We start from the raw sequence: 24598 nt of genomic DNA, 5'->3' as shown, positions 1-24598 counted from the left end.
CGGAGTTAGAAACGGAGCATGGTGATTTGCCTTATCACACAGAGGTGCTGCGATGGCTAAGCCAGGGAAAGGTGCTTCAAAGATGTTTCGAGCTTCGTGAGGAGATTTGTCTGTTCTTGGACAGCAAAGGGAAAGACACAACACAACTCCGAGACGAAATGTTTCTGTGTGAAATGGCTTTTCTGTGTGACATTACGAGTCATCTGAATGCAATGAACTTGCAGCTGCAGGGTCGGGATCGTGTCATCTCTGATATGTACAGTACAGTGAAGGCATTTAAAACCAAACTGACTCTGTGGGAGACGCAGATGCGGAAAGAAAATTTGAGCCACTTTCCCAGCTGCCAGACCATGAAAGAGAAGCTCTCTACCAGTGCGTTCCCGAGCACACAGTTGGCTGATAAAATAGGTATGCTTGCCGCTGACTTTCGACGCCGATTTGCTGACTTTGAAGCACAAAAAAGCAGGTTGGAACTGCTCGGTAACCCATTTGCTGTTGACGTGGAAAGCTCACCACCAAACCTCCAAATGGAGTTGATTGACCTCCAATGCAATGATGCACTGAGGGCAAAATATGCGGCAGTGGGTGCTGCGGAGTTCGCCCGTTTCCTCCACGACACAATGCCCCAGCTGCGCATCCAGGCTGCTCAAACGTTGTCTATGTTTGGCAGCACATACCTGTGTGAACAACTGTTTTCTTTGATGAACTTGAACAAAACATCACACAGAAGTCGACTTACTGCTGAACACCTCCACTCAATTCTGAGGATTTCCTCAGCTCAGAGCCTTACCCCGAACATTGATGAACTTGTGGAAAAGATGGGACACCACCAAGTATCACCCTCAACCTCAAACAAGTGAACATTACTGTGCAATCACATATTTAGAGTTTTTACTCAGTTCAAGTTTAAAAGTTAAAGTTTAATATTTGTTTTCACTGCATGTTACTTCTCCTTAAACAAAGTGTTGTTTTTGATTAATAGATTTTTGCACTTTATTTTATTGTATTTCAATCCAATTATATTTTTAAAATATTTCAGTTGAGTGGATGATAGAAAATTGCTATTATTGTTTTTTTCTTTGAAGTAAATTTAGCCCACTTTTGCTAAAATAGAAAATATAGGCTACTGATGGTGCCTTGAATACCGGTTTCTTTCATTTAATGTTCATGTTATGGGGATTTTTATATAAAGGAAATTTGTCTTTTGTGTCTGTTGAAAATTAAAGATTACTGACAGAGCCATAAGAAAATATTGCTTTATTTATCTGATCATATTGGAATATATTTGTTAGGTTTTCAGTAGGTTCAATTAGGTTCACTAGACTATATGCGTCATTTAAAAATTTTTCAATGAACATTCGAACAGTCCGGCCCTCGGCTTGTAGCTAAATTTTTTATTTGGCCCTCCGTCCATTTGACTTTGACACCCCTGGTCTATACTATGCTGTGTGGTGCATTTGAAGGTGTTGCGTCTGACAGAGAAACTCTCAGCGTTTCTCAGACAGCGAGTCCACTAAACACACGGTACAATATCAGATGAATGTGTGTTCTAATCTAGGACTTGGTTTAAACTGTCTCTGGTGAAAGAAAAACACATTTCAAATCGCTCGCTTTGTTATCTTATCCTACTTTTGCTCACCTCTCAATCTCAAGTGAGAACTTCACTTCACTCTCGTTCTCACCTTCACCTACGGTGGAGAACTAAGGACCGGAAATCCCCTGAGAGAAAGAAACATTGCGTTCTTCAATACATCTGTGATCTCAACTGAGGGAAAAGTGCAAGTCAGAGGTGAAATGCTTATGGTTGGAGGAGTGGTTTTTATGTGTGATACTGTATGTTTGATCTAAAGTAGATGAAAGAACTGCAAGAGGAGGAGTGGTTTTTATGTGTGATACTGAATCTTTGATCTAAAGTAGACAAAAAAACTGCAAGGCTATATGCTCACTGCTTATTTGAAGAGGATGAGAGGAGTTGTCTGTACTATACTGTATGATTAGGGTTATAAATCTACTGGTCATTTACCAAAGTTACTGGAATCTTCGGTAACGCTGGCAATTAACAGGTCGTCTACGGTAACGCTGGTAATTAACAGGCGGTCTACAGTTATGCTGGAAATTAACAGGTCGTCTACGGTAACGCTGGCAATTAACAGGTCGTCTATGGTAACGCTGGCAATTAACAGGTTGTCTACGGTAACGCTGGCAATTAACAGGTCGTCTACGGTAACTCTGGCAATTAACAGGTCGTCTACGGTAACGCTGGCAATTAACAGGTCGTCTACGGTAACGCTGGTAATTAACAGGTCGTCTACGGTAACGCTGGCAATTAACAGGTCGTCTACGGTAACGCTGGCAATTAACAGGTCGTCTACGGTAACACTGGCAATTAACAGGTCGTCTATGGTAACGCTGGCAATTAACAGGTCGTCTACGGTAACGCTGGCAATTAACAGGTCGTCTATGGTAACGCTGGTAATTAACAGGTCGTCTACGGTAACGCTGGTAATTAACAGGTCATCTATGGTAACTATGGAAATTGACAGGTCATCTTTTTAAAATTTATTTTCATTTCACCTTTATTTAACCAGGTAGGCTAGTTGAGAACAGGTTCTCATTTGCAACTGCGACCTGGCCAAGATAAAGCATAGCAGTGTGAACAGACAACACAGAGTTACACATGGAGTAAACAATTAACAAGTCAATAACACAGAGAAAAAAATGGGAGTCTATATAGAATGTGTGCAAAAGGCATGAGGAGGTAGGCGAATAATTACAATATTGCAGATTAACACTGGAGTGATAAATGATCATGTACAGGTAGAGATATTGGTGTGCAAAAGAGCGTAAAAGTAAATAAATAAAAACTGTGGGGATGAGGTAGGTGAAAATGGGTGTGCTATTTACCAATAGATTATGTACAGCTGCAGCGATCGGTTAGCTGCTCAGCTAGCTGATGTTTGAAGTTGGTGAGGGAGATAAAAGTCTCCAACTTCAGCGATTTTTGCAATTCGTTCCAGTCACAGGCAGCAGAGTACTGGAACGAAAGGCGGCCAAATGAGGTGTTGGCTTTAGGGATGATCAATGAGATACACCTGCTGGAGCGCGTGCTACGGATGGGTGTTGACATCGTGACCAGTGAGCTGAGATCAGGCGGAGCTTTGCCTAGCATGGCCTTGTAGATGACCTGAAGCCAGTGGGTCTGGCGACGAATATGTAGCGAGGGCCAGCCGACTAGAGCATACAAGTCGCAGTGGTGGGTAGTATAAGGTGCTTTAGTGACAAAACGGATGGCACTGTGATAAACTGCATCCAGTTTGCTGAGTAGAGTGTTGGAAGCAATTTTGTAGATGACGTCGCCGAAGTCGAGGATCGGTAGGATAGTCAGTTTTACTAGGGTAAGCTTGGCAGCGTGAGTGAAGGAGGCTTTGTTGCGGAATAGAAAGCCGATTCTTGATTTGATTTTCGATTGGAGATGTTTGATATGGGTCTGGAAGGAGAGTTTGCAGTCTAGCCAGACACCTAGGTACTTATAGGTGTCCACATATTCAAGGTCGGAGCCATCCAGTGTGGTGATGCTAGTCGGGCATGCGGGTGCAGGCAGCGATCGGTTGAAAAGCATGCATTTCAACCGATATGGTAACTATGGAAATTAACAGGTCATCTACGGTAACTATGGAAATTAACAGGTCATCTATGGTAACTATGGAAATTAACAGGTCGTCTATTGTAACTATTGAAATTAACAGGTCGTCTACGGTAATGCTGGTAATTAACAGGTCGTCTACGGTAACGCTGGTAATTAACAGGTCATCTACGGTAACTATGGAAATTAACAGGTCATCTACGGTAACTATGGAAATTAACAGGTCGTCTATTGTAACTATCAAAATTAACAGGTCGTCTACCGTAATGCTGGTAATTAACAGGTCGTCTACGGTAACGCTGGCAATTAACAGGTCGTCTACGGTAACGCTGGCAATTAACAGGTCGTCTATGGTAACTATGGAAATTAACAGGTTGTCTACGGTAACAATCGAAATGAACAGGTCATCTCTGGTAACTATGGAAATTAACAGGTCATCTATGGTAACTATGAAAATTAACAGGTCATCTATGGTAACTATGGAAATTAACAGGTAATCTATGGTAACTATGGAAATTAACAGGTCATCTATGGTAACTATGGAAATTAACAGGTCATCTATGGAAATTAACAGGTCATCTAAGGTAACTATGGAAATTAACAGGTCGTCTATGGTAACGCTGGTAATTAACAGGTCATCTATGGTAACTATGGAAATGAACAGGTCATCTATGGTAACTATGGAAATTAACAGGTCATCTATGGTAACTATGGAAATTAACAGGTCATCTAAGGTAACTATGGAAATTAACAGGTCGTCTACGGTAACGCTGGTAATTAACAGGTCATCTATGGTAACTATGGAAATTAACAGGTCATCTATGGTAACTATGGAAATTAACAGGTCATCTACGGTAACTATGGAAATTAACAGGTCATCTATGGTAACTATGGAAATTAACAGGACATCTAAGGTAACTATGGAAATTAACAGGTCATCTATGGTAACTATGGTAATTAACAGGTCATCTAAGGTAACTATGGAAATTACCAGGTCGTCTACGGTAACGCTGGTAATTAACAGGTCATCTATGGTAACTATGGAAATTAACAGGTTGTCTACGGTAACAATCGAAATGAACAGGTCATCTCTGGTAACTATGGAAATTAACAGGTCATCTATGGTAACTATGAAAATTAACAGGTCATCTATGGTAACTATGGAAATTAACAGGTAATCTATGGTAACTATGGAAATTAACAGGTCATCTATGGTAACTATGGAAATTAACAGGTCATCTATGGAAATTAACAGGTCATCTAAGGTAACTATGGAAATTAACAGGTCGTCTATGGTAACGCTGGTAATTAACAGGTCATCTATGGTAACTATGGAAATGAACAGGTCATCTATGGTAACTATGGAAATTAACAGGTCATCTAAGGTAACTATGGAAATTAACAGGTCGTCTACGGTAACGCTGGTAATTAACAGGTCATCTATGGTAACTATGGAAATTAACAGGTCATCTATGGTAACTATGGAAATTAACAGGTCATCTACGGTAACTATGGAAATTAACAGGTCATCTATGGTAACTATGGAAATTAACAGGTCATCTATGGTAACTATGGAAATTAACAGGTCATCTATGGTAACTATGGAAATTAACAGGTCATCTAAGGTAACTATGGAAATTACCAGGTCGTCTACGGTAACGCTGGTAATTAACAGGTCATCTATGGTAACTATGGAAATGAACAGGTCATCTATGGTAACTATGGAAATTAACAGGTCATCTATGGTAACTATGGAAATTAACAGGTCGTCTACGGTAACGCTGGTAATTAACAGGTCATCTATGGTAACTATGGAAATTAACAGGTCATCTATGGTAACTATGGAAATTAACAGGTCATCTACGGTAACTATGGAAATTAACAGGTCATCTATGGTAACTATGGAAATTAACAGGTCGTCTATTGTAACTGTCGAAATTAACAGGTCGTCTACGGTAACGCTGGTAATTAACAGGTCGTCTACGGTAACGCTGGCAATTAACAGGTCGTCTACGGTAACGCTGGCAATTAACAGGTCGTCTACGGTAACGCTGGCAATTAACAGGTCGTCTACGGTAACGCTGGCAATTAACAGGTCGTCTACGGTAACGCTGGCAATTAACAGGTCGTCTACGGTAACGCTGGTAACTAACAGGTCATCTATGGTAACTATGGAAATTAACAGGTCATCTATGGTAACTATGGAAATTAACAGGTCATCTATGGTAACTATGGAAATTAACAGGTCATCTATGGTAACTATGGAAATTAACAGGTCATCTAAGGTAACTATGGAAATTACCAGGTCGTCTACGGTAACGCTGGTAATTAACAGGTCATCTATGGTAACTATGGAAATGAACAGGTCATCTATGGTAACTATGGAAATTAACAGGTCATCTATGGTAACTATGGAAATTAACAGGTCGTCTACGGTAACGCTGGTAATTAACAGGTCATCTATGGTAACTATGGAAATTAACAGGTCATCTATGGTAACTATGGAAATTAACAGGTCATCTACGGTAACTATGGAAATTAACAGGTCATCTATGGTAACTATGGAAATTAACAGGTCGTCTATTGTAACTGTCGAAATTAACAGGTCGTCTACGGTAACGCTGGTAATTAACAGGTCGTCTACGGTAACGCTGGCAATTAACAGGTCGTCTACGGTAACGCTGGCAATTAACAGGTCGTCTACGGTAACGCTGGCAATTAACAGGTCGTCTACGGTAACGCTGGCAATTAACAGGTCGTCTACGGTAACGCTGGCAATTAACAGGTCGTCTACGGTAACGCTGGTAACTAACAGGTCATCTATGGTAACTATGGAAATTAACAGGTCATCTATGGTAACTATGGAAATTAACAGGTCATCTAAGGTAACTATGGAAATTAACAGGTCGTCTACGGTAACTATGGAAATTAACAGGTCGTCTACGGTAACTATGGAAATTACCAGGTCATCTATGGTAATTATGGCAATTAACAGGTCGTCTACAGTAACGCTGGCAATTAACAGGTCGTCTACGGTAACACTGGCAATTAACAGGTCGTCTACGGTAACGCTGGCAATTAACAGGTCTTCTACGGTAACGCTGGCAATTAACAGGTCGTCTATGGTAACGCTGGCAATTAACAGGTCGTCTTTGGTAACTATGGAAATTAACAGGTTGTCTACGGTAACGCTGGTAATTAACAGGTCGTCTACGGTAACTATGGAAATTAACAGGTCATCTATGGTAACTATGGAAATTGACAGGTCATCTATGGTAACTGTGGAAATTAACAGGTCATCTATGGTAACTATGGAAATTAACAGGTCATCTAAGGTAACTATGGAAATTAACAGGTCGTCTACGGTAACTATGGAAATTAACAGGTCATCTATGGTAACTATGGAAATTAACAGGTCGTCTATTGTAACTATCGAAATTAACAGGTCGTCTACGGTAATGCTGGTAATTAACAGGTCGTCTACGGTAACGCTGGCAATTAACAGGTCGTCTACGGTAACGCTGGCAATTAACAGGTCGTCTACGGTAACACTGGCAATTAACAGGTCGTCTACGGTAACGCTGGCAATTAACAGGTCGTCTACGGTAACGCTGGCAATTAACAGGTCGTCTACGGTAACGCTGGCAATTAACAGGTCGTCTACGGTAACACTGGCAATTAACAGGTCGTCTATGGTAACGCTGGCAATTAACAGGTCGTCTACGGTAACGCTGGCAATTAACAGGTCGTCTATGGTAACGCTGGTAATTAACAGGTCGTCTACGGTAACGCTGGTAATTAACAGGTCATCTATGGTAACTATGGAAATTGACAGGTCATCTTTTTAAAATTTATTTTCATTTCACCTTTATTTAACCAGGTAGGCTAGTTGAGAACAGGTTCTCATTTGCAACTGCGACCTGGCCAAGATAAAGCATAGCAGTGTGAACAGACAACACAGAGTTACACATGGAGTAAACAATTAACAAGTCAATAACACAGAGAAAAAAATGGGAGTCTATATAGAATGTGTGCAAAAGGCATGAGGAGGTAGGCGAATAATTACAATATTGCAGATTAACACTGGAGTGATAAATGATCATGTACAGGTAGAGATATTGGTGTGCAAAAGAGCGTAAAAGTAAATAAATAAAAACTGTGGGGATGAGGTAGGTGAAAATGGGTGTGCTATTTACCAATAGATTATGTACAGCTGCAGCGATCGGTTAGCTGCTCAGCTAGCTGATGTTTGAAGTTGGTGAGGGAGATAAAAGTCTCCAACTTCAGCGATTTTTGCAATTCGTTCCAGTCACAGGCAGCAGAGTACTGGAACGAAAGGCGGCCAAATGAGGTGTTGGCTTTAGGGATGATCAATGAGATACACCTGCTGGAGCGCGTGCTACGGATGGGTGTTGACATCGTGACCAGTGAGCTGAGATCAGGCGGAGCTTTGCCTAGCATGGCCTTGTAGATGACCTGAAGCCAGTGGGTCTGGCGACGAATATGTAGCGAGGGCCAGCCGACTAGAGCATACAAGTCGCAGTGGTGGGTAGTATAAGGTGCTTTAGTGACAAAACGGATGGCACTGTGATAAACTGCATCCAGTTTGCTGAGTAGAGTGTTGGAAGCAATTTTGTAGATGACGTCGCCGAAGTCGAGGATCGGTAGGATAGTCAGTTTTACTAGGGTAAGCTTGGCAGCGTGAGTGAAGGAGGCTTTGTTGCGGAATAGAAAGCCGATTCTTGATTTGATTTTCGATTGGAGATGTTTGATATGGGTCTGGAAGGAGAGTTTGCAGTCTAGCCAGACACCTAGGTACTTATAGGTGTCCACATATTCAAGGTCGGAGCCATCCAGTGTGGTGATGCTAGTCGGGCATGCGGGTGCAGGCAGCGATCGGTTGAAAAGCATGCATTTCAACCGATATGGTAACTATGGAAATTAACAGGTCATCTACGGTAACTATGGAAATTAACAGGTCATCTATGGTAACTATGGAAATTAACAGGTCGTCTATTGTAACTATTGAAATTAACAGGTCGTCTACGGTAATGCTGGTAATTAACAGGTCGTCTACGGTAACGCTGGTAATTAACAGGTCATCTACGGTAACTATGGAAATTAACAGGTCATCTACGGTAACTATGGAAATTAACAGGTCGTCTATTGTAACTATCAAAATTAACAGGTCGTCTACCGTAATGCTGGTAATTAACAGGTCGTCTACGGTAACGCTGGCAATTAACAGGTCGTCTACGGTAACGCTGGCAATTAACAGGTCGTCTATGGTAACTATGGAAATTAACAGGTTGTCTACGGTAACAATCGAAATGAACAGGTCATCTCTGGTAACTATGGAAATTAACAGGTCATCTATGGTAACTATGAAAATTAACAGGTCATCTATGGTAACTATGGAAATTAACAGGTAATCTATGGTAACTATGGAAATTAACAGGTCATCTATGGTAACTATGGAAATTAACAGGTCATCTATGGAAATTAACAGGTCATCTAAGGTAACTATGGAAATTAACAGGTCGTCTATGGTAACGCTGGTAATTAACAGGTCATCTATGGTAACTATGGAAATGAACAGGTCATCTATGGTAACTATGGAAATTAACAGGTCATCTATGGTAACTATGGAAATTAACAGGTCATCTAAGGTAACTATGGAAATTAACAGGTCGTCTACGGTAACGCTGGTAATTAACAGGTCATCTACGGTAACTATGGAAATTAACAGGTCATCTATGGTAACTATGGAAATTAACAGGTCATCTACGGTAACTATGGAAATTAACAGGTCATCTATGGTAACTATGGAAATTAACAGGTCATCTAAGGTAACTATGGAAATTAACAGGTCATCTATGGTAACTATGGTAATTAACAGGTCATCTAAGGTAACTATGGAAATTACCAGGTCGTCTACGGTAACGCTGGTAATTAACAGGTCATCTATGGTAACTATGGAAATTAACAGGTTGTCTACGGTAACAATCGAAATGAACAGGTCATCTCTGGTAACTATGGAAATTAACAGGTCATCTATGGTAACTATGAAAATTAACAGGTCATCTATGGTAACTATGGAAATTAACAGGTAATCTATGGTAACTATGGAAATTAACAGGTCATCTATGGTAACTATGGAAATTAACAGGTCATCTATGGAAAATAACAGGTCATCTAAGGTAACTATGGAAATTAACAGGTCGTCTATGGTAACGCTGGTAATTAACAGGTCATCTATGGTAACTATGGAAATGAACAGGTCATCTATGGTAACTATGGAAATTAACAGGTCATCTAAGGTAACTATGGAAATTAACAGGTCGTCTACGGTAACGCTGGTAATTAACAGGTCATCTATGGTAACTATGGAAATTAACAGGTCATCTATGGTAACTATGGAAATTAACAGGTCATCTACGGTAACTATGGAAATTAACAGGTCATCTATGGTAACTATGGAAATTAACAGGTCATCTATGGTAACTATGGAAATTAACAGGTCATCTATGGTAACTATGGAAATTAACAGGTCATCTAAGGTAACTATGGAAATTACCAGGTCGTCTACGGTAACGCTGGTAATTAACAGGTCATCTATGGTAACTATGGAAATGAACAGGTCATCTATGGTAACTATGGAAATTAACAGGTCATCTATGGTAACTATGGAAATTAACAGGTCATCTAAGGTAACTATGGAAATTAACAGGTCGTCTACGGTAACGCTGGTAATTAACAGGTCATCTATGGTAACTATGGAAATTAACAGGTCATCTATGGTAACTATGGAAATTAACAGGTCATCTACGGTAACTATGGAAATTAACAGGTCATCTATGGTAACTATGGAAATTAACAGGTCGTCTATTGTAACTGTCGAAATTAACAGGTCGTCTATGGTAACGCTGGTAATTAACAGGTCGTCTACGGTAACGCTGGCAATTAACAGGTCGTCTACGGTAACGCTGGCAATTAACAGGTCGTCTACGGTAACGCTGGCAATTAACAGGTCGTCTACGGTAACGCTGGCAATTAACAGGTCGTCTACGGTAACGCTGGCAATTAACAGGTCGTCTACGGTAACGCTGGTAACTAACAGGTCATCTATGGTAACTATGGAAATTAACAGGTCATCTATGGTAACTATGGAAATTAACAGGTCATCTAAGGTAACTATGGAAATTAACAGGTCGTCTACGGTAACTATGGAAATTAACAGGTCGTCTACGGTAACTATGGAAATTACCAGGTCATCTATGGTAATTATGGCAATTAACAGGTCGTCTACAGTAACGCTGGCAATTAACAGGTCGTCTACGGTAACACTGGCAATTAACAGGTCGTCTACGGTAACGCTGGCAATTAACAGGTCTTCTACGGTAACGCTGGCAATTAACAGGTCGTCTATGGTAACGCTGGCAATTAACAGGTCGTCTTTGGTAACTATGGAAATTAACAGGTTGTCTACGGTAACGCTGGTAATTAACAGGTCGTCTACGGTAACTATGGAAATTAACAGGTCATCTATGGTAACTATGGAAATTGACAGGTCATCTATGGTAACTGTGGAAATTAACAGGTCATCTATGGTAACTATGGAAATTAACAGGTCATCTAAGGTAACTATGGAAATTAACAGGTCGTCTACGGTAACTATGGAAATTAACAGGTCATCTATGGTAACTATGGAAATTAACAGGTCGTCTATTGTAACTATCGAAATTAACAGGTCGTCTACGGTAATGCTGGTAATTAACAGGTCGTCTACGGTAACGCTGGCAATTAACAGGTCGTCTACGGTAACGCTGGCAATTAACAGGTCGTCTACGGTAACACTGGCAATTAACAGGTCGTCTACGGTAACGCTGGCAATTAACAGGTCGTCTACGGTAACGCTGGTAATTAACAGGTAATCTACGGTAACTCTGGCAATTAACAGGTCGTCTACAGTAACGCTGGCAATTAACAGGTCGTCTACGGTAACGCTGGCAATTAACAGGTCGTCTACGGTAACGCTGGCAATTAACAGGTCGTCTACGGTAACGCTGGCAATTAACAGGTCGTCTATGGTAACGCTGGCAATTAACAGGTCGTCTTTGGTAACTATGGAAATTAACAGGTTGTCTACGGTAACGCTGGTAATTAACAGGTCGTCTACGGTAACTATGGAAATTAACAGGTCATCTATGGTAACTATGGAAATTGACAGGTCATCTATGGTAACTATGGAAATTAACAGGTCATCTACGGTAACTATGGAAATTAACAGGTCATCTATGGTAACTATGGAAATTAACAGGTCTTCTACGGTAACTATGGAAATTAACAGGTCATCTATGGTAACTATGGAAATTAACAGGTCGTCTATTGTAACTGTCGAAATTAACAGGTCGTCTACGGTAATGCTGGTAATTAACAGGTCGTCTACGGTAACGCTGGCAATTAACAGGTCGTCTACGGTAACGCTGGCAATGAACAGGTCGTCTACGGTAACGCTGGCAATTAACAGGTCGTCTACGGTAACGCTGGCAATTAACAGGTCGTCTACGGTAACACTGGTAACTAACAGGTCATCTATGGTAACTATGGAAATTAACAGGTCATCTATGGTAACTATGGAAATTAACAGGTCATCTATGGTAACTATGGAAATTAACAGGTCATCTAAGGTAACTATGGAAATTAACAGGTTGTCTACGGTAACGCTGGTAATTAACAGGTCATCTACGGTAACTATGGAAATTAACAGGTCATCTACGGTAACTATGGAAATTAACAGGTCATCTATGGTAACTATGGAAATTAACAGGTCGTCTATTGTAACTATCGAAATTAACAGGTCGTCTAGGGTAATGCTGGTAATTAATAGGTCGTCTACGGTAACGCTGGCAATTAACAGGTCGTCTACGGTAATGCTGGCAATTAACAGGTCGTCTACGGTAACGCTGGCAATTAACAGGCCGTCTACTGTAACGCTGGCAATTAACAGGTCGTCTACGGTAACGCTGGCAATTAACAGGTCGTCTATGGTAACGCTGGTAATTAACAGGTAATCTACGGTAACTCTGGCAATTAACAGGTCGTCTACAGTAACGCTGGCAATTAACAGGTCGTCTACGGTAACGCTGGCAATTAACAGGTCGTCTACGGTAACGCTGGCAATTAACAGGTCGTCTACGGTAACGCTGGCAATTAACAGGTCGTCTATGGTAACGCTGGCAATTAACAGGTCGTCTTTGGTAACTATGGAAATTAACAGGTTGTCTACGGTAACGCTGGTAATTAACAGGTCGTCTACGGTAACTATGGAAATTAACAGGTCATCTATGGTAACTATGGAAATTGACAGGTCATCTATGGTAACTATGGAAATTAACAGGTCATCTATGGTAACTATGGAAATTAACAGGTCATCTATGGTAACTATGGAAATTAACAGGTCATCTATGGTAACAATGGAAATTAACAGGTCATCTCTGGTAACTATGGAAATTAACAGGTCATCTATGGTAACTATGGAAATTAACAGGTCATCTATGGTAACTATGGAAATTAACAGTTTGTCTACGGTAACGCTGGTAATTAACAGGTCGTCTACGGTAACTATGGAAATTAACAGGTCATCTATGGTAACTATGGAAATTAACAGGTCATCTAAGGTAACTATGGAAATTAACAGGTCATCTAAGGTAACTATGGAAATTAACAGGTCGTCTACGGTAACACTGGTAATTAACAGGTCATCTACGGTAACTATGGAAATTAACAGGTCATCTACGGTAACTATGGAAATTAACAGGTCATCTACGGTAACTATGGAAATTAACAGGTCATCTATGGTAACTATGGAAATTAACAGGTCGTCTATTGTAACTATCGAAATTAACAGGTCATCTATGGTAACTCTGGAAATTAACAGGTCATCTATGGTAACTATGGAAATTAACAGGTCGTCTATTGTAACTATCGAAATTAACAGGTCATCTATGGTAACTCTGGTATACTTGAATAATAAAAAAGACTCATATGAAGTATAATTTCTTTATATCTGTGTCCATATTGTCCATGAGTTTCTAGTGGATGTGGATTAAGAGAAAATAGTCCAACTAATTTTTAAATTGCCACCAGTTTGGCACCGAAACATTTACAACAAATACATAGACATAGTAAAAAAATATATATCAAGAATATTTCATGCTGAAACCCACACCAATAGAATTCACTAAGTTGATGGTTTATATTTAGGATAATGTTTTACATCTTTGTCATTCTATAAATATTTTTAAAAATCTTATTATTTTATATATGTTCACATGTGATAAGGCGACACAGAGGGCCAGAGATAATTACAGACACCTGCTATAATCTGAAGTACCTGTATAAAATTCTCCCAAAACCTTGAAAGCTACCAAAATTCTGGTGGTTTACTGATACACTTTCCAGTAATATACCCTCCCTTTGCAAACTTACACTACTGGTCAAAAGCTTAAGAACACCTACTCATTCAAGGGTTTTTCTTTCATTTTCACCTGGGATCCTTTTTCCAACAGCCTTGAAGGAGTTCCCACATATACTGAGCACTTGTTGGCTGCTTTTCTCTCACTCTGCGGTCCGACTCATCGCAAACCATTTTCATTTGGATGAGGTCAGGGGATTGTGGAGGCCAGGTCATCTGATGCAGCACTCCATCACTCTCCTTCTTGGTAAAACAGCCCTTACACAGCCTGGAGGTGTGTTGGGTCATTGTCCTATTGAAAAACAAATGATAGTCCCACTAAGCGCAAACCAGATGGGATGGCGTATCGCTGCAGAATGCTGTGGTAGCCATGCTGGTTAAGTGTGCCTTGAATTCTAAATAAATCACAGTGTCACTAGCAAAGCATCATCACACCACCTCCTCCATGCTTCACGGTGGGAAATACACATGCGGAGATCATCCGTTCACCTACTCTGCGTCTCACAGCGGTTGGAACCAAAAATCTCCAATTTGGACTCCAGACCAAACTACAAATTTCCACCGGTCTAATGCCCATTGCTCATGTTTCTTGGCCCAGGCAAGTCTCTTCTTCTCATTGGTGTCCTTTAGTAGTGGGTTCTTTGTAGCATTTCGACAATGAAGGCGTGATTCAATCTGTCATGTTTTGTCTTATATTGTCTTGTCATTTTGCTTTTCCTTCTGTTCGTTTTCCCCCTGCTGGTCTTTTTAGGTCCGTTCCCTTTTTTCTCTCTCCCTCCCTCTCTCTCTTCTCTCTATCGTTCCGTTCCTGCTCCCAGCTGTTCCTATTCCCCTAATCAATCATTTAGTCTTTCCACTCCTGTTCCCTATCTTTTCCCCTGATTAGAGTCCCTATTTCTCCCCTTGTTTTCCGTTTCTGTCCTGTCGGATCCTTGTATATTGTTCACCGTGCTGTGTCTTTGTATCGCCCTGTCATGTCGTGTTTCCCTCAGATGCTGCGTGGTGAGCAGGTGTCTGAGTCTGCTATACGGTCAAGTGCCTTCCCGAGGCAACCTACAGTTTATGATTGAGTCTCCAGTCTGTTCTCGTCATTACGAGTGGAATTGTTTTTTATGCTTTATTTCCCGCTCCGATTTGTCTAGGAGTATTGCATATTTCCTTTACTGGATTAAAGACTCTGTTTTCGCCAAGTCGCTTTTGGGTCCTCATTCACCTGCATAACACAATCAGTCTCCTCTGAACAGTTGTCTGTTACTTGAACACTGCGAAGCATTTATTTGGGCTGAGATTTCTGAAGCGGGTAACTCTAATGAACTTACCCTCTACAGCAGAGGTAACTCTGGGTCTTCCTTTCCTGTGGCGGTCCTCATGACAGCCAGTTTCATCATAGCGCTTGATGGTTTTTGCGACTGCACTTGAAGAAACTTTCAAAGTTCTTGACATTGTCCGCATTGACTGACCTTCATGTTTTAAAGTAATGATGGACTGTCGTTTCTCTTTGCTTATTTGAGCTGTTCTTGCCATAATATGAACTTGGTCTTTTCCCAAATAGGGCTATCTTCTATATACCACCCCTACCTTGTCACAACACAACTGATTGGCTCAAACGCATTAAGAAGGAAATAAATTCCACAAATGAACTTTTAAGAAAGCACATCTGTTAATTGAAATGCATTCCAGGTGACTATGCCATGAAGCTGGTTGAGAGAATGCCAAGAGTGTGCAAAGCTGTCAAGGCAAAGGGTGGCTATTTGAAGAATATGAAATAGATTTTGATTTTTTTTAAACACTTTTTTGGTTACTACATGATTCCATATGTGTTATTTCAAAGTTGTAATGTCTTCACTACTATTCTACAATGTAGAAAATAGTAAAAAAATAAAGAAAAACTCTGGAATGAGTAGGTGTTCTAAAACTTTTGACCGGTAGTGCATGTATGGTACTTCCTACTTTATTAAAGGAGAAACATGTACAGAGAGGAGGAAGATGTTGAATGGAAAGTTGTAGATATAGGCTGGGAGAGGTGTATGACCTCATAGCCATGCCTGGTAGGTACGCCCGGGTAGGCACACCTGGTAGGTACGCCTGGTAGGCACACCTGGTAGGTATGCCTGGTAGGTATGCCTGGTAGGCACGCCGTATCCAATGTAATTTAACACAGGACGTTTTTCTGCCCAAATAAGGCAATCCTCTTATACTGTAGTAATGCATAGAAGATAATAGTAATAGGTATTCTGCGCTTTTGGATATAAGCATCAGTTCCCAGAAGGCAGGAAATGAATTGATGCATCGTTCTTTCACTGATCATCATCATCATCACCAATAGCAGCAGTAGCAGTAATAACACAGCATCTGAGAACCCCTAGATCGTTGTAGATCTTTTTTGTTGTTTCATAGTGTGGGTTTTCCGTTTTAAACTCCCCCCTATCCCTTTCTCTGAGGGGAGTTACAGCATCCACTTGGCCCAGTGACAACCCTCCTCCATAGCCTTGAATCCAAGCTCAAAATTGTGAAATAATCCGTTTGGATCCCAGGCTAACTTCTCCCCCCACTGCTCATCTCACTCCCAGACTCTCTGGAGGAGAAGTCTCTGTGTGAGCTGTCCTTGGTGAGTAACGTGACTGTGGATCAAACCTCTCTGTGCTTTCATTAGGTCTCTCTCTCTCTCTCTCTCTCTCTCTCTCTCTCTCTCTCTCTCTCTCTCTCTCTCTCTCTCTCTCTCTCTCTCTCTCTCTCTCTCTCTCTCTCTCTCTCTCTCTCTCTCTCTCTCTCTCTCTCTCTCTCTCTCTCTCTCTCTCTCTCTCTCTCTCTCTCTCTCTCTCTCTCTCTCAGCATGGCTGTGAGTGTGTGTTTTGAGAGTTTCTATGGAAACGCTATGGGTCGACGACCTAATTGATCCAGGATCATACATTATATGGTGAAAATTGTGTGCTGAATATGTGGTTTTGCTAGGTGGACTACGGATTATCAATAATGTAAATGAGAACTTGTTCTTAACTGGCCTACCTGGTTAAATAAAGGTTAAATAAAAAGTGTAAAAAAATAAATAAAATAAATAAATGATAGATGAGCTACTTAGGGTGCAAACATACATTCAATGACAGACTACTCATGCATATGACATGAACAACTATCCAACGGACAACCATCAATCAATCTCCCCATCCAACTATATATTTCCCCTGTACACACCCTACCACAAGCCTCCCTCATTCCACCCACCACCCACACACACACCAATAACCGAGACAGAGACACACAAAGTTTGAAGTTCCAATCAGAGGAGCAGGGCCGGTGCTGACCAGGCCGCCTGCGTGTCTAATCAAGGATGAGGGGAAGCGGTGACATAGAGAATGTACCAATTAAGCTGTCTGATTGGGCTCTACTCCAACTGTGGCAAAAACAATCTCTCACTCACTCACTGCAGCAGATTGCAAATCTGACAGCACCAGATGTAATTCATAATTACACGGATAAAACACCAAGTGTCTTGTCCATAAAACTCTGCGCTCGTCGACTCGCAGTTCACTTGAGTTGGCTTTGGCGTTTTAATGATGAGTTATGGACAGTGGGTATGACGAGAGATGTGTGTGTGTTTGGGGTGTGTTTAACCCTAGAGCTAGATGTCTTCACGGCAGATGTTTTGTAGTAGGTGACAGTACGCTTGAAGGGCAACTTCAGGTCACTAACATACACTTGCTGCAGCCAAATATATTCAACAAAATACAGTATAAACAATCATCTCTGAGGCAAAACACATGTTCATACTCAGTCACTGTAAAGCAGATTTCCTACAAATGGCTCCAGTTTTAATCACCCTGGTAGCTCACCTCCCAGGCTTCGCCTCCCAGGCTTCACCTCCCAGGCTTCACCTCCCAGGCTTCACCTACCAGGCTTCACCTACCAGGCTTCACCTCCCAGGCTTCACCTCCCAGGCTTCGCCTATCAGGCTTCGCCTCCCAGGCTTCACCTCCCAGGCTTCACCTACCAGGCTTCACATCCCAGGCTTCAGCTCCCAGGCTTCACCTCCCAGGCTTCACCTACCAGGCTTCACCTACCAGGCTTCACCTCCCAGGCTTCACCTCCCAGGCTTCACCTACCAGACTTCACCTACCAGGCTTCACCTCCCAGGCTTCACCTCCCAGGCTTCACCTACCAGGCTTCACCTCCCAGGCTTCACCTACCAGGCTTCACCTACCAGGCTTCACCTTGCCTGATTACACAGTAGCACAGCAGGAGGGAAGAGCTCCAAAATGAGCTCCCCTGTGGTGCTACACACATCCAGATGGTGACATTCAGCCCAGCACCATTCCTGCACCCGGGTACCTTTGAGCTCCATCGTGGGGGAAAAGAACATGGACAGAGGGGGTAGATTTTGGTGATGGTTGGAGACCTGTGTGGCTAGAGATCCAGCCAAGGGCACTAAGCAGCACTCCAACCCCAGGCTTGGAGCTAAATCGTGGGGAATGGAACAAGGAAAGAGCTGGTAGGTGGTGGTGGTTCTGATAGTTGTGGTGGTAGAGGCCTACTCACCTTTCCAGCCAGGGTCTTGAGTGCCTCCCTCAGCCCAGCCATGGAGTGCTGCTGGGCGGCCTGAAGCAGCTGGTCTGCCAGGCCTGAGATGAGAGGTTGGAGATGGCCCACACTGTGCAACACCTCCTGGGCCTTGGCTGTGTGCTCCGGGGAGTAGTAGATGCACTGGTATGCTGTGCTGAAACTGGAAAGGTGATGGAGGAAGAGAGAGAGAGAGAGAGAGAGAGAGAGAGAGAGAGAGAGAGAGAGAGAGAGAGAGAGAGAGAGAGAGAGAGAGAGAGAGAGAGAGAGAAAATGGTCAAGATTTTAGAGGACAGCAGTGTAAATAAAAACTGATAAAATAAGAAACATTGTAAAAACTCAGGTTTTACCATTTATTGCATGCGGTTAAATTTGACTGTATGAATCCAGCTAGTTTCAGCAGTGCTAAACATATTCAACTATTTTACATACTCAGAAGTTCACCATGAGAATGCTGTTCATTGACTACAGCTCGGCATTCAACACCATAGTACCCTCCAAACTTGTCATCAAGCTCGAGACCCTGGGTCTCGACCCCGCCCTGTGCAACTAAGTACTGGACTTCCTGACGGGCCGCCCCCAGGTGGTGAGGGTAGGCAACAACATCTCCTCCCCGCTGATCCTCAACACGGGGGCCCCACAAGGGTGCGTTCTGAGCCCTCTCCTGTACTCCCTGTTCACCCACGACTGCGTGGCCACGCACGCCTCCAACTCAATCATCAAGTTTGCGGACGACACAACAGTGGTAGGCTTGATTACCAACAACGACGAGACGGCCTACAGGGAGGAGGTGAGGGCCTTCGGAGTGTGGTGTCAGGAAAATAACCTCACACTCAACGTCAACAAAACTAAGGAGATGATTGTGGACTTCAGGAAACAGCAGAGGGAACACCCCCCTATCCACATCGATGGAACAGTAGTGGAGAGGGTAGCAAGTTTTAAGTTCCTCGGCATACACATCACAGACAAACTGAATTGGTCCACTCACACTGACAGCGTCGTGAAGAAGGCGCAGCAGCGCCTCTTCAACCTCAGGAGGCTGAAGAAATTCGGCTTGTCACCAAAAGCACTCACAAACTTCTACAGATGCACAATCGAGAGCATCCTGGTGGGCTGTATCACCGCCTGGTACGGCAACTGCTCCGCCCTCAACCGTAAGGCTCTCCAGAGGGTAGTGAGGTCTGCACAACGCATCACCGGGGGCAAACTACCTGCCCTCCAGGACACCTACACCACCCGATGTTACAGGAAGGCCATAAAGATCATCAAGGACATCAACCACCCGAACCACTGCCTGTTCACCCCGCTATCATCCAGAAGGCGAGGTCAGTACAGGTGCATCAAAGCTGGGACCGAGAGACTGAAAAACAGCTTCTATCTCAAGGCCATCAGACTGTTAAACAGCCACCACTAACATTGAGTGGCTGCTGCCAACACACTGTCATTGACACTGACCCAACTCCAGCCACTTTAATAATGGGAATTGATGGGAAATGATGTAAATATACCACTAGCCACTTTAAACAATGCTACCTTATATAATGTTACTTACCCTACATTATTCATCTCATATGCATATGTATATACTGTACTGCATCCATCGACTGCATCCTTATGTAATACATGTATCACTAGCCACTTTAACTATGCCATTTTGTTTACTTTGTCTACATACTCATCTCATATGTATATACTGTACTCGATACCATCTTGTGTATGCTGCTCTGTTCCATCACTCATTCATATATCCTTATGTACATATTCTTTATCCCCTTACACTGTGTATAAGACAGTAGTTTTGGAATTGTTAGTTAGATTACTTGTTGGTTATCACTGCATTGTCGGAACTAGAAGCACAAGCATTTCGCTACACTCGCATTAACATCTGCTAACCATGTGTATGTGACAAATAAAATGTGATTTGATTTGATTTTAACTATATTTGAGTCTTCTAACTTGACCGGAGAGAGCGAGAAGTGAGAAACAAAGGAGATGGATCAATGATACTGTAGACAGAACCTGGGCCTGGGAGTTATTTAGATCAAATCAATGACCCACCCACAGAGTAACCAATGTCCAGGCGTATTGCAAACCACCTGCAAGAACAGATTCATTTCAGCTCATTCTGCCTCCAATCAATAGCCAACCCATGACATGTTCCTATATGTCATTAATAAGCAGAACGTAGACATTCCACATACAATTATTTTGTCCATTTAGAACAGTGATGATTATGGATCGGTTTGTCATCTAGATAACAGGGTAATCAAAAACAGTCCACTGGTAAACGTTTTCTAGTTGGATCATTACCGCCACGGTACAGTGTGTGGTATAGTCTGGATACAGTGTGTGGTATAGTCTGGATACAGTGTGTGGTATAGTCTGGATACAGTGTGTGGTATAGTCTGGATACAGTGTGTGGTATAGTCTGGATACAGTGTGTGGTATAGTCTGGATACAGTGTGTGGTATAGTCTGGATACAGTGTGTGGTATAGTCTGGATACAGTGTGTGGTATAGTCTGGATACAGTGTGTGGTATAGTCTGGATACAGTAAGTCAAATGTTGCTCTAGTTGCCTGAAACTGTATCATAGATCAATGCTTTCCAACGTTTCAATCTAAAACCACCTAATAAATATCTGCAGCCAGATGAAAATTATGAATATTTAATACTTTATTTTTCATTTTTAGGGAAGCGTTTCACCCTCAGATGAAATGTGTTTTGTCAGTTCATAGATTCAGGGCACATCAGTCCCAATCAAACGTTCACCTCAAGTAAAGTTTCAATGACTTTCATTGAGTTCTCCACAGTGATTTCCTGCCATCAGACCAAGCGCAGTGCGTTAACGAGGCAACGATTTGAGGCAGTCAACCCTCCCAGCTCGTTTAGATTCAGCTCTGAACAGCCTGTATGTAGGCCAGACCCTGGAGCCAGATCCCAAGGCATAACTGACTGAAGACTGAAAGAGTGAATGCCTTGAGAACGAGAGAGCGAGTAGAAGAGTCCTCAAAGCAATCTTTTATGACACATCCTCTACCTGCTTCATCAGTACAGTGCCAAAACCTGGGGACCTTTATTACTTCAGGTGTACTGGGGGCTAGCTAGCTGCTGCCAATGTAGCATCTGATTGGTTAGCGCTAACAAACGCTGGCCTTGTCATTACGGCTAATGTGTTCTCTGGAGATAGGCCACCCGCTGCAACCCATAGACAATCAGACTCGGCCTCTTATAAGATCCAGTACCATCTTATCCCATCTCTCCAGAGTAGCCTATAGTCAATACTAGGGAAGTTACTAGGGAGTACTAGGAAAAAAGCCAACATTTGTTTGAATGATAACTTACGTAAGTCATTTCGTTAAAACTTGGGCATTCTCATTGAGTCGGAGTTCATATTACCACATTATAAATGAGGGTACAAATGGAAGAAGATCAATAAAACAGAATACCACCGGAAAAACGCCATTGTCTGAGTGAGTGAGTGAGTGAGGCAGACAGAGACTCGTGAGCTAATTCCAGCTGCATAACAACACTGTCGACCCATAAGTACAAATCCAGCCATTAGGTATCCTGTGCTGTGGATAATCAGTGTTTACACATGGTCCCTACCGCCTGATGCCACAGGAGAGCATTGACCTATATCGGAGCTGGTTATTGGAGGGAAACCATAAATTCCTCATCAGGATGTCCTGTCAGTCCAATAAGCTAGCTAGCTTCCACCAAAGCCAAGATGGCTGCCGACAACCACAGTGAAGAGAACAGAAACCCTGCTTGTTAAGGGAAAAGCTTGAAAATGGACACCCGACCTGGAATATCCTTGTTTACAATGGTGGAGGAATGTTGTTGTTAGGTGTTTAATCAAGAAGCAAAGGATTTTGGCTGTGTTTCTTAGCGTCTACTGGCAATTTGCTGAGCCACAAGCTAGCTAGTTTAATGTAAAATACATGTTTGTATACATGTTTTTACTCTGCAGATGATGATCTTATATCTCCGGTAGGTTACATCTGAGAGAACCAGAATCTCCCAGGAGGAGGTGAGGGGGGGTCTTTATCGACCCAACTCTCCCCCAGACACAGCCTCCCTAGTGGGCTAGCTATCCCACACCTCGCTCTCCGCCCTGGAGCATCCATCCACCCACTAGACCGACCTATTAGGAGGACTTATCAAAACTAGCAAATAGTAAGCAGTCTAGCAAAACGTCCTCCCTTGATGTTCCTAAACGATCAATGGGAATTGGTTATGACAGTAATGAGAGGGAGAGAGGGAAAGAGAAACAGGAGGAGAAGAAGAAGAAGCAGCAGCCTCTCTTCTCTAATTAAGCCCGTGTCTCCGGCTCATGGCTAATTAATAGTGGGGAAGGAAATTAATGAAGAGCTTCCAGGCCTGCTGTTGACAGCCAGCAGGAGCAGAACACTGCATCGGAGGACGGCAGGACTGAGGCCCACAACTCCTCGGGCCAAAAAACACACTCTGTCATTGAGACAAAGACAGGCCTGGCACTGTAAGGCAACTGATCCTAGACCAGTCTGGTCACTGCCAAAGCCCACTCTGTCATAAGTGAGAGGACGGGATAGCAACTGATCCTAGACCAGTCTGGTTACTGCCAAAGCCCACTCTGTCATTAGTGAGAGGACTGGATAGCAATTGATCCTAGACCAGTCTGGTTACTGCCAATGCCCACACTGTCATAAGTGAGAGGACTGGATAGCAAATGATCCTAGACCAGCGTGGACCTGACCAGACCAATGCTGTTGCCAAAACCCACTCCGTCATAGAGACAAGGCTGGAATGCAACTAATCGCAGACCAAATAATAGGGCCACTGTCAAAGTCCTCCTCCATCAAACAGACATACAACCTGCACCAGACTGATGCCAGAACAGCCTGTGTTTGAACACGATTGTGTCCATTGGTTACTCAGGTCTCGTTCCCCAAAGTCCAGTTTGTCGTAAGACAGTGCTGGATAGCAACTGATCTTAGAACTGTTTCTCAAATCAGACTAGGATCAACAGCCACTCTCTAGGCACTGATTTCAGACCAGTCCTTACTGTAGATCTGACATGGGCTACTGTCAAAACCCACACTATCATATAGGAGGACAGGAGCATAGTAATATGAAATGAAATGCACAGTTTCTTACATCTGACCAGGGCTACTGCCCTTCTCCATCACACAGACAGACAGCCTGATGCCAGAACAGCCTGTGTTTGCACAAGATAGTGTTAATCAGTTCACTATTGGTTCTAGTACGCAACTTATTTTGCACCCCAGTATCTCTACTTGCACCCCAGTATCTCTACTTGCACCCCAGTATCTCTACTTGCACCCCAGTATCTCTACTTGCACCCCAGTATCTCTACTTGCACCCCAGTATCTCTACTTGCACCCCAGTATCTCTACTTGCACCCCAGTATCTCTACTTGCACCTATCACAGTATCTCTACTTGCACCCCAGTATCTCTACTTGCACCCCAGTATCTCTACTTGCACCCCAGTATCTCTACTTGCCCCCAGTATCTCTACTTGCACATCTATCACTCCAGTATCTCTACTTGCACCTCCAGTATCTCTACTTGCACATCTATCACTCCAGTATCTCTACTTGCACCCCAGTATCTCTACTTGCACCCCAGTATCTCTACTTGCACCCCAGTATCTCTACTTGCACCCCAGTATCTCTACTTGCACCCCAGTATCTCTACTTGCACCCCAGTATCTCTACTTGCACATCTATCACTCCAGTATCTCTACTTGCACATCTATCACTCCAGTATCTCTACTTGCACCCCAGTATCTCTACTTGCACATCTATCACTCCAGTATCTCTACTTGCACCCCAGTATCTCTACTTGCACATCTATCACTCCAGTATCTCTACTTGCACCCCAGTATCTCTACTTGCACCCCAGTATCTCTACTTGCACCCC

At 42.7% G+C, this 24598-nt stretch overlaps 1 protein-coding gene across 9 annotated transcripts in view; it reads right to left on the bottom strand.

Moving 5' to 3' along the window:
- Positions 1-24598, bottom strand: part of LOC124001345 (type II inositol 3,4-bisphosphate 4-phosphatase-like) — a 282847-nt gene that overhangs the window by 48195 nt on the left and 210054 nt on the right. For all 9 annotated transcript variants that reach the window (XM_046308075.1, XM_046308066.1, XM_046308067.1 and 6 more), the window contains one exon: positions 18654-18837. In XM_046308075.1, the coding sequence (XP_046164031.1) occupies positions 18654-18837 (184 nt within the window). The remainder of the gene's footprint in view (positions 1-18653; positions 18838-24598) is intronic.

The sequence above is a fragment of the Oncorhynchus gorbuscha genome, linkage group LG17 (assembly GCF_021184085.1).
Source record: "Oncorhynchus gorbuscha isolate QuinsamMale2020 ecotype Even-year linkage group LG17, OgorEven_v1.0, whole genome shotgun sequence".
Lineage (NCBI taxonomy): Eukaryota > Metazoa > Chordata > Actinopteri > Salmoniformes > Salmonidae > Oncorhynchus > Oncorhynchus gorbuscha.
Note: the sequence above shows the minus strand (reverse complement) of the source record. Positions and strands in the feature narration are given on the sequence as shown.